General features: G+C 28.2%; 1 protein-coding gene across 1 annotated transcript; it reads right to left on the bottom strand.

The window, feature by feature from the left end:
* Positions 1-264: 264 nt before the first annotated feature.
* Positions 265-16,191, bottom strand: LOC132936276 (legumain-like). Its single transcript, XM_061002970.1, has 12 exons — positions 15,944-16,191; positions 9,318-9,487; positions 8,530-8,627; positions 6,955-7,036; positions 6,378-6,463; positions 5,067-5,205; positions 4,915-4,984; positions 3,719-3,846; positions 2,973-3,176; positions 2,771-2,887; positions 2,479-2,664; positions 265-538 (listed from the first exon to the last, which is right to left on the bottom strand). The coding sequence occupies exons 1-12, from the start codon at positions 15,945-15,947 to the stop codon at positions 401-403; spliced, it is 1,422 nt and encodes a 473-aa protein (XP_060858953.1). The 5' UTR covers positions 15,948-16,191; the 3' UTR covers positions 265-400.
* Between the last annotated feature and the right edge of the window lie 692 nt (positions 16,192-16,883).

Genomic DNA, 16,883 nt, shown 5'->3' with positions numbered 1-16,883 from the left:
AAAACGTCGTTTACGCTCTTTTTCCTTTCCACCGTCGATATACTGCAGGTTAAACCAATTTGGCTTTAAAAAGTTGAACATTTTGTTCAGTGGCGGCCCTCTTAAAAATATATATTTGCCTAATACCGCCCACTACCGAAAAAATGCTGTCACCAACCAAAGATGATCAATTTATACACAGGTAGGTTATGTACAGGTACACATAAACCTGTACATAAACACAAGTATTATTAGTATTTTATATCGTTTATATTCAAAGAAAAATTTATATATTCAAAATAATATTTTATTGTAGTATATAATCATATATAATATATCAATTAGTACATTATACGCGTTATTATCACCTAGGTGTATACTATACCAGTGCAGTGCAATACGTATACAACGAGCCCTGATTCTAATAAACGTTTTTTATATTTAATTTATGAACGTTCGAACACGATGCACTGATCAATTTTTCGACCATCTGGTGTATGTGTTTATCGACGACACAAAAGTTTGCAAAAATCGTCAACCTATCCAAAGCGTAGGGATTCTGTAATCAATAATCATACAAACATGGCGTTATTATAATAATATACCTGTAATTAGTGCACTACTCCGCACATCTGATCTTTAAATACCTAATCTATGTAGGTATATAAAATAAGGAATTAATTACTTATTTAAAAACTAAAAAATATTTTGCCTCGGAGTTTGGAATAGGAAATTAAAATGTATGTTGTAGTTCAAAAAAGTAAACAACTTATAAATAATTTAAATAAAGAATAGGAAATTAATATTTTTTAAAAATTTTTACATGTAATGACTTCACATTATGGGAAAAAATATTTTCAAAAAACGTTAATAGTTTTTTGAAATAACGAGGGGGTTCGTGGATAAAACAACATTATCATGTATATCGAAATCCACAGAAACTGTTTTGCTTCAAAGTATGAAATATAAAATGTACCTACCTAAATAGGTAATTATCATAGTGTCATTAAAAAAATATAGGTATTTGTACCATACTTAGCCCTTGATCAACAACCGACGGAGTTCGACAACAACGTGTGATAAAAATGAATATCGAACAACGAGGAATCAAGTTACCTAATAAAAAAATATATTTTGAACTTTTAGATTTTGAGTGGAGCGAGGAAGCTAGTGGTTTTACAATGATGTTTATTTTTATTTTTTTTATCCTGTATACAAAATGTCTACCAGAAGGAGAAGGAGTGCTTCGATTTCAACATAATATAGTATATCTTATCTTTTAGTAAATTGGATCAAGATGGTACTTTAAAGATGTCATTTTTCGATTTTCTCAATAGTTATTTAATGCCACGGGAAAAACCGCTAAAAATGGGATTTCAATTTCTAACGCTTTGTTTATCACCATAGAAACGAATAAAAAATAATAATACCTATTAAAATATTGATTTATCTTACAGGCTATAATAAATAATAACAATATAAAATATCCAGACTGACAAACCGTCTCTGCTCGGAATCATTTTTTATACAATGATATTATATCATTGAATTCAAGTTTAATACAATCCATTATATATTGACCCACTTGTAACCTACTGTACAGCAGAGCGACATCCACTTGCCAGCTTTTGTTGTCAGGTATTGAAACTATAAAATAATTATTATATAATAAATTATTATATTACGCGCATTTCGAGGGGTCGCAAATTAGGTCCAAGAGCTGTGTTATACGATAATAATAATAATAAATGATTATACCCATATATAAGGTTTATTATAATACGATTTCACAGAAGTATAATTAATAATCATAAAATATAAGACACCGGATAATACACGCAATATATGACAATTATTAACAATAATATGGCTGACAACCGAGGACTCACGAAACTACCGTAGAATATTTAATTGCCTTGTATCCGGGATGATGGAGACATTATATTATTACTCTGACATTAAAATAACATGTAAACGAGAACACAATTTACACACACGAACCGATATCACGTATGCCCTCGAGGTGTAAAACGCGTCCACAATGCCACATATTATGACCAGTGACAACAAGTATAGGAGGTACGAGGTACCGTGTGATTATTTCATCGATCAATACTCGTTGTTTCAAAAACTAATGACGTTTATGAAAATATTTTTTTACATAATTGTAAGTCGTTACAAGATACCATTTTTGGAAAAAAATATATTTTTTATCATTTTGTTTTTTCTTTAAGTTTTTACTTTTTTTAATGACATCATACCATTAACTATATAGGTACAGGATGCACCTATCAGTTAGTACCGTCTGTAGTGCGTACCGATTGCCTTCTAACAACATACCTACCTACATTTCCGATAAACATTTTAAGCTCGACAGGTGTTATTAAGTCCTCAGGCACAACATTTGTGTAACAGTTTATAGAAACAAATTCAAAGTTGTCGTTTCATGAAATACCAACGTCTAATCACAATTTAATAGTTATGGTAGGAATTACGTACCCGTGGCAAAGAAAAGCAGCTCTCCGTGATTTTATTTAGAATACTTTTGTAACACGGAAACATATCTAACGAGAGTCTAAGATGATTGGGTTCGTAAAAGTCGCCGACTTTACTTATGATTTCCGGTCTAGCCTTCACCACCTTCGAATAAATTGTCCGAAGTGCTTTGTCGATGATCAACCTCATCTAAAACAATAACACTTATAATAATATACTCGGATCGAGATTACCGAACACTGGTCCGGGTAAATCAACAAAACGGTTGATTATTATTTATTATTATTTGAAATACTTCGTTGTTCAAATGTAATTCTGTTGACAAATGGTGCCTTTCCGAGACTGACAACTCGTGGCCCGCCAATTCTTGTTGTACGGCATTTTCGTGCACGGTTCTACTGGACACTGTGTTCTAAGTTTCGCGAAGAAATTAGTGTAAATGTAATGTGCTCCGTTAATAATCATCGATATATAATATGTATTATATAGTATGATACCTTTGGCTTCTTCGTTACGGCCATTACTGGTTCGGCCGAAGGATGTTTTTTGCTATGGTTCTTGTAACCTATGAACGAGGCCAGCGTTTCATGACCCGTTCTGAAATCACCATACACCATGACGTTGCTTTCGGTGACGTTGGTTCTCGCCTCATTGAAGTCAAAGAAAACGGTTCTCTTTTTCTTAGACGATTCGGATACCATCTAAATGACGATTATAATTATTTAAATCAATATAGGTAGGTTCTTGAAGAGATTAAACCCCCAAGAGTTATCCTAGCCCCTCTAAAAACTATTGAAAAATAATTTTAATATTTTAGATTTACAAATCTTGTCAATAGAAAATGGTTGTATATTTAGAAAAAAATAATATGACTGAATATTTAAATATGATATAAACAAATATTTATTATTCTCCATGAACAGTTTGTGTAAATATAAATCACGGCTAACGACCACTCACCACATATTATACTCTAAAAATAAATTAAAATCCCATCACTAATTTTCGTGGTCATTGCGATCAGACTACCTATTAGAGTATTAGACCTTCTGGCTATCTAATACAGAAATTGATATATGTACTTTAAATTTTATGTTTTATGTATTTTTAATTAAATAATTATTTAGAATTTCCGTGATTTTGAAATCTATTCACAAGAAAAACTAAAACAAAACAAAACCATCCATGCATTACTATTATTATGCAGATGAATTAAAAACTACTCGATTATGTTACGACATACCGCGTCCCAGTTTTCCATCCATGTGACGCTGAACAAATCTCCAAGACATGTTTTGTACAATCCAGATTGAGATCGACAGTAGCATCCAAACGAATTTTCCCTGGGTCCTGATGCAGTTACCGCCAAAACTGGTTTTAAAAACAGATTTATACTTTTAGTTGTACTTACATATGATTACGGAAACGAATTGTTTAAATTCTAAATTGGCCATTTTCATAAATTACAAAAATTAAATTAAATTTATAATTCAAGTTACCATTTTATTTGAATATGATAGTTAATAGGTAGATATAAATGTTTAATTGAATTGTTAGTCAACCTAACAATCTATTGTAGGTTCTATTGATAATCTATTGTAAGTCAATCTACCTAATCTATTAAAAAAAAAAAATAATTGTTTGACTGTTGTCTAAAAAGGTTCAAAGTTTAAACTATCTAGTAGTTAATATGATTTATTAAAATATATAAACTATAAAAATGTTTAATAGTTCTACAGAATAATAGTTTTACAGAAAAATATAAAACAGATTTAATATTGGAATTATTATTTATTTTACTCAAATATTTTTACAAGTTATAAAATATTGATAGATTAATATTAATAACTCAAATCATCAATTCATAGACCCTATCTTAAAACACATTATCATGGACCTATTAACTTTAGTATACAAAGTTAAATAATTTACATTTTAAAAACTCGTTTAAATTTTGATTTAGACACATTACAATTTTCAAAAAATTAATCTGATTAACAATCCACAAGAAAAAAATGATGATTCACATTTGAAAAAAGTTTGCATCACCACAGGACACTCCTTAAATGATATTAAAAATCTAAATAGTTGAAAATATAGTCCTTAAGTATAATTAAAAGTTCCAAAAACCAGAATAGGATTTAATTAATATTATAACAATTAACATTTATAAGTAAAAAAGGATGGTGAGCATGCTGGGTGAATCAACCGGCTTACAATATTATAGTATTTACTATTTAGTATATTAAATTACGTTTTACATATCCAGTTGGCAGTTATATTATATTGCACTATATACCTACTATATTTAGATTTTGTTTGGATAAAAAATAAATAACAAACACATAGAAAATAACTAATATAATATTGTTTAACTCATTTGGATCGTTTATGAGCAAAAAAAAAAATATTACCAAAATCCTGATTGCCTGTACTTACCACCTGTGTTGTCACGGAGTATCCCATCAAATATAGAACCTGCCTTACACGCTTCAATATACATCAACACCTATACCACCGGGCATTAATTGAAAACATCAATTACAATATAAAATCATAACAAACATTTTGACTTAAAGAAAATAAAGTACCATTCTATAACGTGCAGATGCGTGCATAGTTTTGAGCGCTTCGTTCAGTTCATCAGCGTATAATAAATCGTCTGGGAAACCTAATATTCCTGTGCTACCGTGATCGACAAAATTAATGAATACTTTATCGCGCGGTCCTCTTTATCAAACAAAACATTTTATAAAAAATATTTATATGCTACACATAAATTATAAATATGTGTACCTATACCAGATACCTAGTCCCTACGCCTACAGCTAAAGGAGGGGGGGGGGGGAGATTAACACTACACCGTGTCGTGTTCTTATAATATGATCATGTGCGTTCGTGCCGTTTGTAATACTTATTATAATATTATGTTTATACCAAAATGCAATACCAATGATAACCAAATTCTTTTAATTTATATGAATTACTTGAAACTAATTTTACTTGAATTTTTAGTTATCATCTTTCGAAAACTCCAAGGAATTTTTCATTTTGACCTACTAGACTCACATTCCTCATCCAGAAAAAATACTTAAGTTGAAAATCGACGCATTCTTTTAACTACTTATCACTACCAAACATCTTTATAAAATCAATACATAAATACATTAATACATCGCTCTGTTAAGAATCTAAAACGGTTTAATACCTAATTATCTGTGCATAGGTACCTATTATATAATATATAATTTATTCGTTGATTGATGCTGCATAAAAATTATTGTGAATCAGAAATTTTAACGAAAACACAGCATCAAACCTGGTTTCGCTTAGAATCTTCTAAATTATAGTGTTTGTGTGAATTTATGCATAGTCTTAATGATTTGGATGTCTGGATGACCGATTGACCAAATTACGAATCTGGAACTACAGAATCGCGATCATATTTTATTATTATAGGGCACAAATGACTAACTTCATATAGAAAGTAAATGACGAATGGCAAAATAATGTATATTTTACTATTGTAGTAATTTGTACTATTTTCGCAATGTGTTGTAATAATTAATATAAGAATAATTACGATTATTATTTTACGGCATTACGCTGTGTATGATTTTATTTTTACTTTCCTTCGAATGTAGCCATCACCAAATCATAAGCAATTTATGTGAAATAAAAATAGTGTTCTAACTTCTCATTAAACATAGGCCCGTAAAAAAATTACGCCCCAGGATAATTTCTAGTCCTCAACCCCCCACCCCCCCCCCCCCTCTAGATCCACCTCTGATTAGTTATTTCTTCTGAATCCCTATATAGAACGATAGTAATTTAGGTTCTCCAAAGATGTGTTTTTACCCTAAACATCCTTTTAATTGAAAACGTTTACATATTATACGTACCCTTCAATTACTTTTCCAGTTCCAATGGACTCCATGGCTTTTTTGTCACCAGTGATAATCTTTAAGAAATTTGTGCTGTTTACATCCTAATTTGGTAGTAAAACGATAAAGATGTATATTAGTTATTAAAACTGCATTACATCTATGTATTATATACATAGATATGTCAACTGTCAAGTAAATTAATAAAATTAAACTATTGAAAACGTTTTCTATGTACAGTGTACCTAACTTATATTCCTTTTTTAAAATACAAAAATATTTTATTTATTTAATTATACATATTTAGCCGCGGTATACGCATCGACTGCAGCGACATACTACCAGCTGCTGAAGTGTCGGCGACAGCAGATTGATAACCGGAATTCCGGACACATAAATTTATATCCGAAAAGGTAAATAATATCCATTATCGGCTTAATCAATAACGGAAACGTGATAGCCATAATCATGATAGCACTTTGTGTAATTGAAAAATCGAATGTCACAAATCCCACAATCTTGAAGATTCGTATTATCGTATAAACTTCAGCTGCAGTCTTGCAATAATGGCCGAATAACGTGAAAAATATCTTACCGTCCCCTTGTAGTCGATGACAACTCCTTTGTACACGTCCGTTCCGTTTGGTTGATTAATTATCGTTCCTGGCGTGGGATTCCTATAGTAAAAGTCCAACGAAAACGTAAATAAACAACGGACACAATAATAGCAGTGAAAGACCAGTTGTGGGGGGAAATGTTAAATATGAATTTCCCTTCTTTCGCGCATTATATGCACGAATGCACCCCGACTATCCTTAATCAATTATGAGTAGGTTACGCAATTATATTTACCTACTAAAACGAACTAAATATTTGAATATGCGCCCTAATTCAGCATGCGCTTATACCTATACGAAGGTACTATCATAAAATGTCCCTAAATATTATTCTAAATTAAATTGGTTTACATCTATACATTAAAATCAAATACGGTTATAGAAACTTTTAAACTAAATTTATATCATGGTTGTATAAAATCTAAACTTGGTACCATTTTACCTAACTGTAGCTAGCTCATAAAATCAGTATGCTATATATTTTATTAGTAGATGTTATCAACAAGCAATTATTAATAAGCCAAGTCTTATGCGATTAAAAATAAATATAAAAACAATCCATGTTATAAGTAGGATTCTGAAATTTCATGAAATTTTTATAAAAAAATATTTCTTATTATTGAAAGATAAAAAAACAAATTGTAATTTAAAACTATACTAGAAAGTACAGTAAACACCTCTCACTAGTTATGTGTTAGTGAAAATTATTATAGAAATATTTCTTACATATTAGTACATAATACAAGTTACATCTATTTTTTATACATAATATCTTCTTTACATCATGATCAGGAATTAAATATTGATAATCTCTAATCAGGTATAAAATCAGTATGACAATCTATAAGTGATGATTTTATGAAACATACCAAAAAACAAAAGAAGGGTGAATGTTTCAAGTTTGAAATACTTCAAATTGAAAATTTCATGTGAAATATTTCATAACCATATAGTCATAACCCAAGTAATATTGTTATAAGTGTTAATATTATATAAACGTGTGCAGAAATATGCTTGGATTCAAAAATATAGCTTATACTTATCTATATTTTGTTAAGCTAATTAAGCTAGTTACAATTCTTATAGCAATGGTTATAAAAATATGAATACTTATTTTGAATTCACAATATTTTTCATCATTGTCATTTTTTGATATGCCACCGATTTAAAATTAACAATGGACAAAAAATTAGTTGAATTCTTTAAAGACGTGCTTCTATAATATTATACTAGTCTTGAGATTAAACGACAACTTATTAAATATTATTAACTCTATAATATTAGAATACGGATAATCTAAACTCTATGTGTATTGTCACGAATAAAATATAGTTAATACATTTTGTTTATACGGAGTCAAACAAATTTTAAAATTTTAATATTTAAAAATATATAATATAAGAATAGACTGCAAAACTTATTATTCCTTATAAATTAACTGTGTTTAAGTCTATGTAGTGTAGGTACAAGTAAAATAATATAATACGTACATTAGTACTTTTAGTATATATATTATATAGGTATATATTATACTTATAAATTAAAATATTAACCTTGGATTGTTTGAAATGTCATCCACCATCATCGTAATTATATTTTCTTTCGGTATGCCGTTTTCTCGAATTATTTGGTATGCATGACATATGTCCGCCTAAGACAGTACATAATACATAATTGAATATAAGTATTCTATAATCTGCATAAGCGTTATTAGCTTTTTCATGGTTAAATGCGTATATTCGATTTCTTAGTCAAATTTTATGAACTATTAAAGGTTCCATTTAAAAAATGTTCTAAAATTAAGAGCATATATAGTTTACCCATGTGTGCCTACTCATACTGGTATACCTATGATAGTACAAGACAAAAAAAAAACTGACACGTTGCTATAGGAATATAGGAATATAATATTACATTAGTATAGTATAGGAGTCGAGTGTTATCGTTAATCGTCATATTGAGTACCTACGTCACAGTAATGGGTGTGATCAAATTGAATTCAATGAAAATCATACCTACTGTATATGAAAAACGATTTTGAGCTGAGAAGACAATCGTTATTGTAATATATTTTCAAACTTTGGGGGGGGGGGGGCAAATACAACCCTCTCGGATCTCCTGGCGTGGCGTATAAAAAACAAATTATCATGTGTTATTAAATACAAAATGATTTGCTCAAAAAAAAAAATGTCAGACCAAAAACACACCCATCCTTGAAAACCAATAAATTTATCCCTCTGCTTAGAATGAAAAATAGATGATTATAATATAAAGGTATTCATATTATATTAAATTATAGTTCTATCAGTCAATGATAACTATTTACTCTTCATTGTATGACCTGATGTCTATAATTGTTCCATCCATCCGAACCGGCTACCAAAACCACCCATTTCTTCCCTCCAAAAAAACTATTTACGGTCTCCGAATCGATCCATGGTTTCCTGTATGGCACATGTATAGCAGCTGATCCAATTGTAAATAATGTTAGTGATACAAAACTAAAAACTCCTGTAATAACAAAAACAGAACACAAATATGTATAATTGAATGCCATGTCTTAATAGCATGTCATCAGATTGCATCCTATCTTTTAAAATGTCCTGTCCAAGTTGCATTACTCATAGATAAAAATATCTAAAGGTAAAATAGGTACATATCATAGATTTGCATCCTATCTCTTAAAATGTCCTGTCTAAGTTGCATTACTCATAGATAAAAATATCTAAAGATAAAATAGGTACATATCATAGATTTATTTCCTGTATTTTAATCCTCTTTATTCCTACATAATTCTGAAAAAAATTTAAAAATGTCAAAACAGTACATTTATTTGTTTTTTTTTTTCTAAAAATTAAATAAAATTACCTAATTAATTATTTAACAATTTTTATTAAGTATTATAACATGTTTACCAATTTATTTTTAAACAACCATAATAAATTTTTTTAGTTTATTGTTGAATAGTACCTACTAACAACCATATAAAAAATTTGTAATTTTAGATTCTGAGCGGAGTGAAAGAATATATTGTATATTTACTATGATGTCTATCATCACTCATCAATATTTTGGGTAGGTAGTAAAAAATAAAAATGCTCTAATTTTTGAGATCAGCATCATTTCCGATACAAAACTGAATAGGTATAGTTGTTACTTTTTAGAAGTCAAAATTCAAAATTCCAAGTAGTTTTAGAAAGCGTCAAAAAAAACAAAAAAGTGGTAATTTTTACGCAAAACCAATTTTTGAAAAAATCGATTTAATTTTAATGGTTTAACTAAAAACTAATAATACTATAGACAATTAAAATGTTCACCAAATATTTATATAAGCATTTTGCATGAATAATAAAGTTTTTGAAATATTTTGTCTCTTTTTGAGATATTCCATAGTCTTGAGGAATTATTAGAATTTTGTAAATTGATTTTAAATTATTCCAGATAAAAACGTTTTCACTTAGTAAAAAAACATGAATGGAATGATTATTTTTATATTCATTTAAAATTAAAACGTTGTCAAAATAATTTCAAACTTGGGGGTGCACATACGATTCTCTCGGGTTTTTTTAATTATATTATATTATTATTTATATATTTATTATATTCATTTAAAGTTAAAATGTTGGCAAGATTCATCACTATTTTTCAGTTAAAAATTCATAAAAGTTTTCCTTTTCATAACTAACACTAGAGAGCTAAATAGAAGATTCCTCTCAAATTTTTCTACCTTAAAAAAATTAATTTTCTTGAGGGTAACATTAATTTTTTATGAGCGTTTGAACTTATAATTTTAACGATAAGTATTTGATATTTAGTGGTAAATTAACGGAATCCCATTTATCGATTTTTTTATATTTTGCTATACTTCCAAAACAAATAATCGTTAACTCTTGAAATATTCACCAAATATTTATATTGGCTTTCCATTAATGGTACATTTTTAAAACTGTTTTGACTATTTTTGAGCTATTTATAGCCATGACATTTTTTTTTAATTTTTTGAAATTTTGTTAAGTATTTTTCAGTTAGAAATTGATAAAAGTTTTTCTTCTCTTAGCTAACTTTAGACATTTTAATAAAAGGTTCTTAATAAGTTTTCTAACTCTATCAAAAAGAAAAAGTTCACTTGAAAGTTACGATAATTATAGTCATGAGATAATTTCGATTTTTAGTAATTTTTTTTAACTATTAAATTTGTATCTATGCTTGACTGACACGATGTCTCCGTAATTTTTCGTATACGATGATTTATCATTGAATTCAAATATAACACATCCATTACAATTTACAACGACATGTTTGACAACTACTGTACAGCAGAGCGGTACCCACTTTACCACTTTTTCTTAAATTGAATTAAAAAATGTATGATTAAATTAAATTTCTAATTTATTATATTAGACAAAGTTAAAGTAAAATTGCCCTTCCCAATTTAGTTTGACTAGCAACTTAATAATATTTTATATTCTAAGCGGAGCCATGAATGTTTTGTTTTTACAATGATGTGTTATTTTTTTGTGTCTATTAATTATTAACACCGGGAATATTAAGAATGCTTTAATTTTCAACTATGAAGAAAGTTTCTTGTAGAAAATTATGCTATGTTGGAACCTATACTTGAATTCAAATTCAAAAAACTTCAGTACCTTTAAAATTATAAGAAATACAAAAATCGAATTTTTTTCGGAAAACATTAATTTACCAAACAATTATGTTTTTTTTATTAGAATTTAAAAATAAGTATAACGGTAAAAACTTGAATATTTTTTCCTATTTATAGACATTTGAAATTAAAAAAAAAATGTATGTTATTATTGAGTAAAAAACTTTTTATTGTATTATTGGAGGGTCAATATTATATGTTTATAAGTTAAATTATAACCATTTAAAGTTTTACTTTTAACGAAATCAAAATAATGAAAGTATGTATGGTATTATATTGTTGTTAAAAATTCCTAAGAATTAAATACTAAATTCGTCATACGTTTTTTTTACTCAAGATTGAAAAAAATTTAGCATAAACCAATATAAATTATTAATGAGCGATTGAAGTTCAAATTTTGACGACATTGGATTTTCAAACGTATAATAACGATTTATATTATTATTTTCAAACAATATATTTGTTATTTTGTATTTTTGTTGTACACGTTAAATATATTATATCGTAGGTAAAAACTTGAAATATTATACTATTTCTTCAATGTAATTTTTTACATGCAATGAAATTCTTAAAATATTTAGGCTTATAGTTTTAAGTTATTTATAAGCATTTGAAATATTAAAATTTTTAGTTTTTTTTTTTCTATACTTAAAAGTTTATAAAAAATGTTAATATCAAATCGTTTTAAATTGTAGTACAAGGATTCTTATAAGTTATTCTTACATAAACATTAAAATTTTAAAAAACATATAGATTAGTTTTTAGATTCTGAGCGAAGCGATGAATGTATTGATTTTGCAATGATGTATGTTTTTTTTGTGCCATAACATTTTAAGATTGTAAAAGTACTTGGATTTTCTTCAACAGTAACTTTTCTGATAGAAAATAAAATCTAGCTGGTTTTTTGCGGGGTCAAAAGTAAAAATTTCCCAGTAGTTTTCAAAAGTGACGTGAAAAACAAAAAAAAAATTAAGGAAAAACGGGAATTTTTACGCAAAATCTGTTTTTGAGAAAATCGATTTTGATTTTTAGTGCAACTCTAAAAAAAATAACCGTAGGCCCATGAAATTTTGACTGAATGTTTATATTAGCATTTTCTATACACCATAACATTTTCCAAATATTTTGACTCTTTTTGAGCTGTTTACGGCCATTGTCAGTTTTCAATTTTTTTAGTTTTTTTTCTATTAATATCAATAGCATTTTAATTGTTGGGTAAAAAGCTTGTAAATTTAATAGAAGGCTCCTAGGTTGTTGTTTCAAAGGCAGATGAAAAAAATTAAATTTAGTAAGTTCAAATATTGACAAAATACGTAAAAATGACGAAAATTTGCAAATTATTTTGAGTTAGAAATTCATAAAAAATTTTCTTTTTAAATCTAAAATTTGAAAATGTAATACAAGATTATCCATAAATTTGTCTACCTTTATCAAAAAAAAAAAATGTCTACAAGAAAATCAAATTAAATTTTTATGAGCGTTTAAAATTCATATTTTTACAATATTTGATATTTACTCGATATCTCATGTAACGATTTTCTTATTTTGTAGTATTTAAAAAACGTATGACTGTACATATTTGAAAATTTCACTGAAAGTTTATATTAGAATTTTCTATACACCATAACATTTTGAAAATAATTTGACTCTTTTTGAGTTGTTTACGGACATTGTCAGTTTTCAATTTTTTTAGTTTTTTTTTTTCTATAAATATTAATAAAATTTTATTTGTTGGATAAAAAAGCGTGAAAATTTAATATAAGGCTCCTGATACATCGTTCTAATAGCAGTTGAAAAATATTAAAAATACATAGGCACAATTTTTTTTTTTATAAGCATTTGAAGTTCAAATTTTGACAACATTTATCAAATTTCTAATTTAATAATTATTTTGTAGTTAAAAATGTATAAAATGTTCAACTTTTATAGCTAATGATTGAAAATTGAAAACAAAGCTCCACGTAAATAGGTTATAATAAATTACTTTATTCTCAATAATATCATAAAATATACTTAGTAATATCATAGGCTGACTGACCGTTTTCGCGTTTTTCTTATACTATGATATTATATCATTGAATTCAAATTTAACACCATCCATTACAGTGACCCACTTGTAATCTACTGTACAGCAGAGCGACATCCACTTACCCACCTTTTTTTAATTTAAATTTCAATTTAAAATGTTGAGCAAATTTGATATTAGAACGAATAGGTATTAACTATTGTATGTTATTTTACTGTACATCTAAATTGACTCATCCAGAAGGTGCACTCGACAACTACTATATAACAGATATGGATTAGATACTCAAAATAAAATTAATATTATGATATACTTAATTGAACAATAAAAAGATATTTAATGTTTATAAACACTGCGAATGCCTTCTCATCGTGGCATAATGGCAATACGGCCTACGATTTGGAAGAAAAAAAGTAATTCAATTAAATATAAAAATGAACGGTTTTTAAACAATAACACGTTTTTCCCTTCTTGCAGTATTGTTGAAAATAAATAATACATATTTCTTTCAGGACAAAGATATTTGTATATATGGCTAAAATTTGGCTTTTTAATTATTATCTTGTCTTCCTCGCCAAATGGGTTTTAATAAACATGTTATGGACTTGTGACTGCGTCCTCTCAAACAAAACTAACGATCAACATTACTTAAATCTGTCTTTAATCAGTCCGTACAAGAGCATTAATAAATTAACTTCGACACTTGTAATTATTATTATTATCATTGTCGCGTTATAGTAAGCATGTGCCGGATTAATAATTTTGGTCAAACCATCACGCCCTCCCATTACGTGACAGGCGCCTTTTATTTTTCTCTGATGAAAACCAGACCAACTCTGTACTGCCATGACCGTCAGCTAAAATAAATATAACTAGTAATAAAATATAATTTAATTACAACTTGTGCACTGTCTCATTGTGTCAGAGTGCGTCGACCCACTCATGCAATACCTATTATATACATTTACTAGTATGGTACATTTAGAGATGTGATGAGCACGGTAAATGTTACGGATAAAGGTAAATTTACGTTAATTTTACAGAGGTTTTCTTTATAGTTGTCAAAACCAAGTGACCCTCTCATTTTTAATATTTTTACATATTTAATAGTAACTATTTATTAATGTATTATTTAGGAGTTAGGTGGTTTTACTTTACGACTACCTATATGGTTATAATACATGGCTATATTGGCTATATATGCATATGGATAGGTTATAATAATTATAATATATTATAACCAAGGCTCGGAACTTTATGCGCTAAAAAGTACTCAAATATAAGTATAGATAAATAAAGTATTCATAAATTATATTTATTCAAAAGATAAAAATGGATGTATGTTGGTATTGAACTTATATTATTTTATACACATTTAATAGCTAATTTTATGAATCATTTTTGATTCAAAATGAAATGTAGTTTTAGTTTTTTTTCTATGAACAATAATTTTAAGAATAGGTTAGGTTTAGGTACAGTAAAAATGGAAAAAAAAATATTCGTAATACGCAATACCTTTGTAGGTATAGTGATTGACGATTGTACATAATATTAAATAAAGTTAATTTATAAACGTTTAGATAGAATACAAATCAAACATGTTTGATGTATCATACTTTATCTGAAGATAATGAAAATTTATAAAAAATTACACCTAAAAATGTTTAACATTTATTTACCGAATTATGTACGTACATTTTCCAAAATGTATTTACTGAAAAATTTCACATCTCTAAATACAATATGGGGCTGACATTTATACTGTGTCATGGGAACGAATAATGGCGGTTGAAAAGTATATCAATAAGTGTCAATCATCAATGTGTTATTCTATACTTACCTACAGTGGCGGATTTACGGGGGACCCAAGGGTCTTGACCTCCCCCCCCCGACACTGATATATACATATATAAAAATAAAAATAATACATTTGAAATACAAATTATTTTTAGGACCCTCCCCCCCCCCACAGAAAAATGTTGAAAATTCACCACTGCTCACCTATAATAAATGTATAGTCTTAGTCTATACACTAGTCTACACGCACAATACCCGGCGTCAAGTACTCGGGGGTCGAATTTAATCCTACGCGTATTAAAAGTGCGTAACTGCGTCTTAATTGAGAGGTTTTATTTTTACTATTGACTATATTACATAAAAATACATACATGACCTATGTAAACTCTACGCTGCTTAGGATTGCACATGAATAGGTATATATTATTGTCTATAATCGTTTGTGCGGCTTTAGGTTCTTAAAATCCTCGGTAATACTTACCCATGTCGCCGTCGTAGTCGTAGTCGTCGTGATTACTCGATGTCTAATAATATTATCGTAAACTATGAATATTATAATAATGATATTGTATTGTTGGATACAGAATATGTCTCTCGCTCCGATTGCGGCGGCGCGGGATTTAACTAAGTAATAACCAGTGACATATTGTGGTATAAACAGTATAATAATATACAATACACTTCTATATACATCGACAATGTCGTCGCCGGTTGTCTGGGCGCACCTATATACATTTACACTTTATGTATGTATAATAATTAATAATACGTATATAAATAAATATAATTATCTTGTGTGAGTTTACAGATAATAATGCGTATAGCATAGGTAATAATATATTATATTATCGTATAGCTGTTGTAGGTCGGCCGAAGAGCGTTTCGCAATATTATAATAATAATATAATATAATCATGTTATTATGGTTAATGTTGTTATTTGATTGTCGATCAGTAACAAAAACCACCTATCGAGTGTCGAGTACGTCTCAGTACGCGATAAGTCAACGTGACAACAAGTATATTTGCTTAGTGCCTACTGTAATAGTATGGTGTATCATGTACCTGCTCGGGTAATTGAATGGGTTGGTAATCTATAAAATGTCCAAGTGTTATTATTTTATTTTAGAAATACCTACCTAACGAAATATATAGGTAGGTACCTACCTAATATTATATATTTTATATATCATCATGAGTAGGTATATGAAATAATAGAGTACCTATATAACAAGATCGCTACTTCAGGTACTCCAAAAACCCACTATTCAAACTGATTGCAATAATATATTATTATAGTGTCTTTCATGTCCAACGCCGGATTGAGACTCTTCAGCCCACCTAGATTTTAAATTTCTATCGGCCCTCCACAAAGAATCGGCTCATTGGATAAAAAATGTTGTACGTTATTTGTTATTTTAT

This window comes from Metopolophium dirhodum, chromosome 1, assembly GCF_019925205.1.
Source record: "Metopolophium dirhodum isolate CAU chromosome 1, ASM1992520v1, whole genome shotgun sequence".
Lineage (NCBI taxonomy): Eukaryota > Metazoa > Arthropoda > Insecta > Hemiptera > Aphididae > Metopolophium > Metopolophium dirhodum.
This window is presented reverse-complemented; position numbering and strand designations above follow the sequence as displayed.

What these genes read in the sequence shown, in the direction of transcription:
- LOC132936276 (XM_061002970.1), bottom strand. An exon ending in ACTCCGTGACAACACAGGTG is followed by an intron (nt 3,847 to 4,914) that starts GTAAGTACAGGC and finishes TTTTAAAACCAG; the next exon opens with TTTTGGCGGTAACTGCATCA. An exon ending in AATTACATTTGAACAACGAA is followed by an intron (nt 2,665 to 2,770) that starts GTATTTCAAATA and finishes TTATTGTTTTAG; the next exon opens with ATGAGGTTGATCATCGACAA.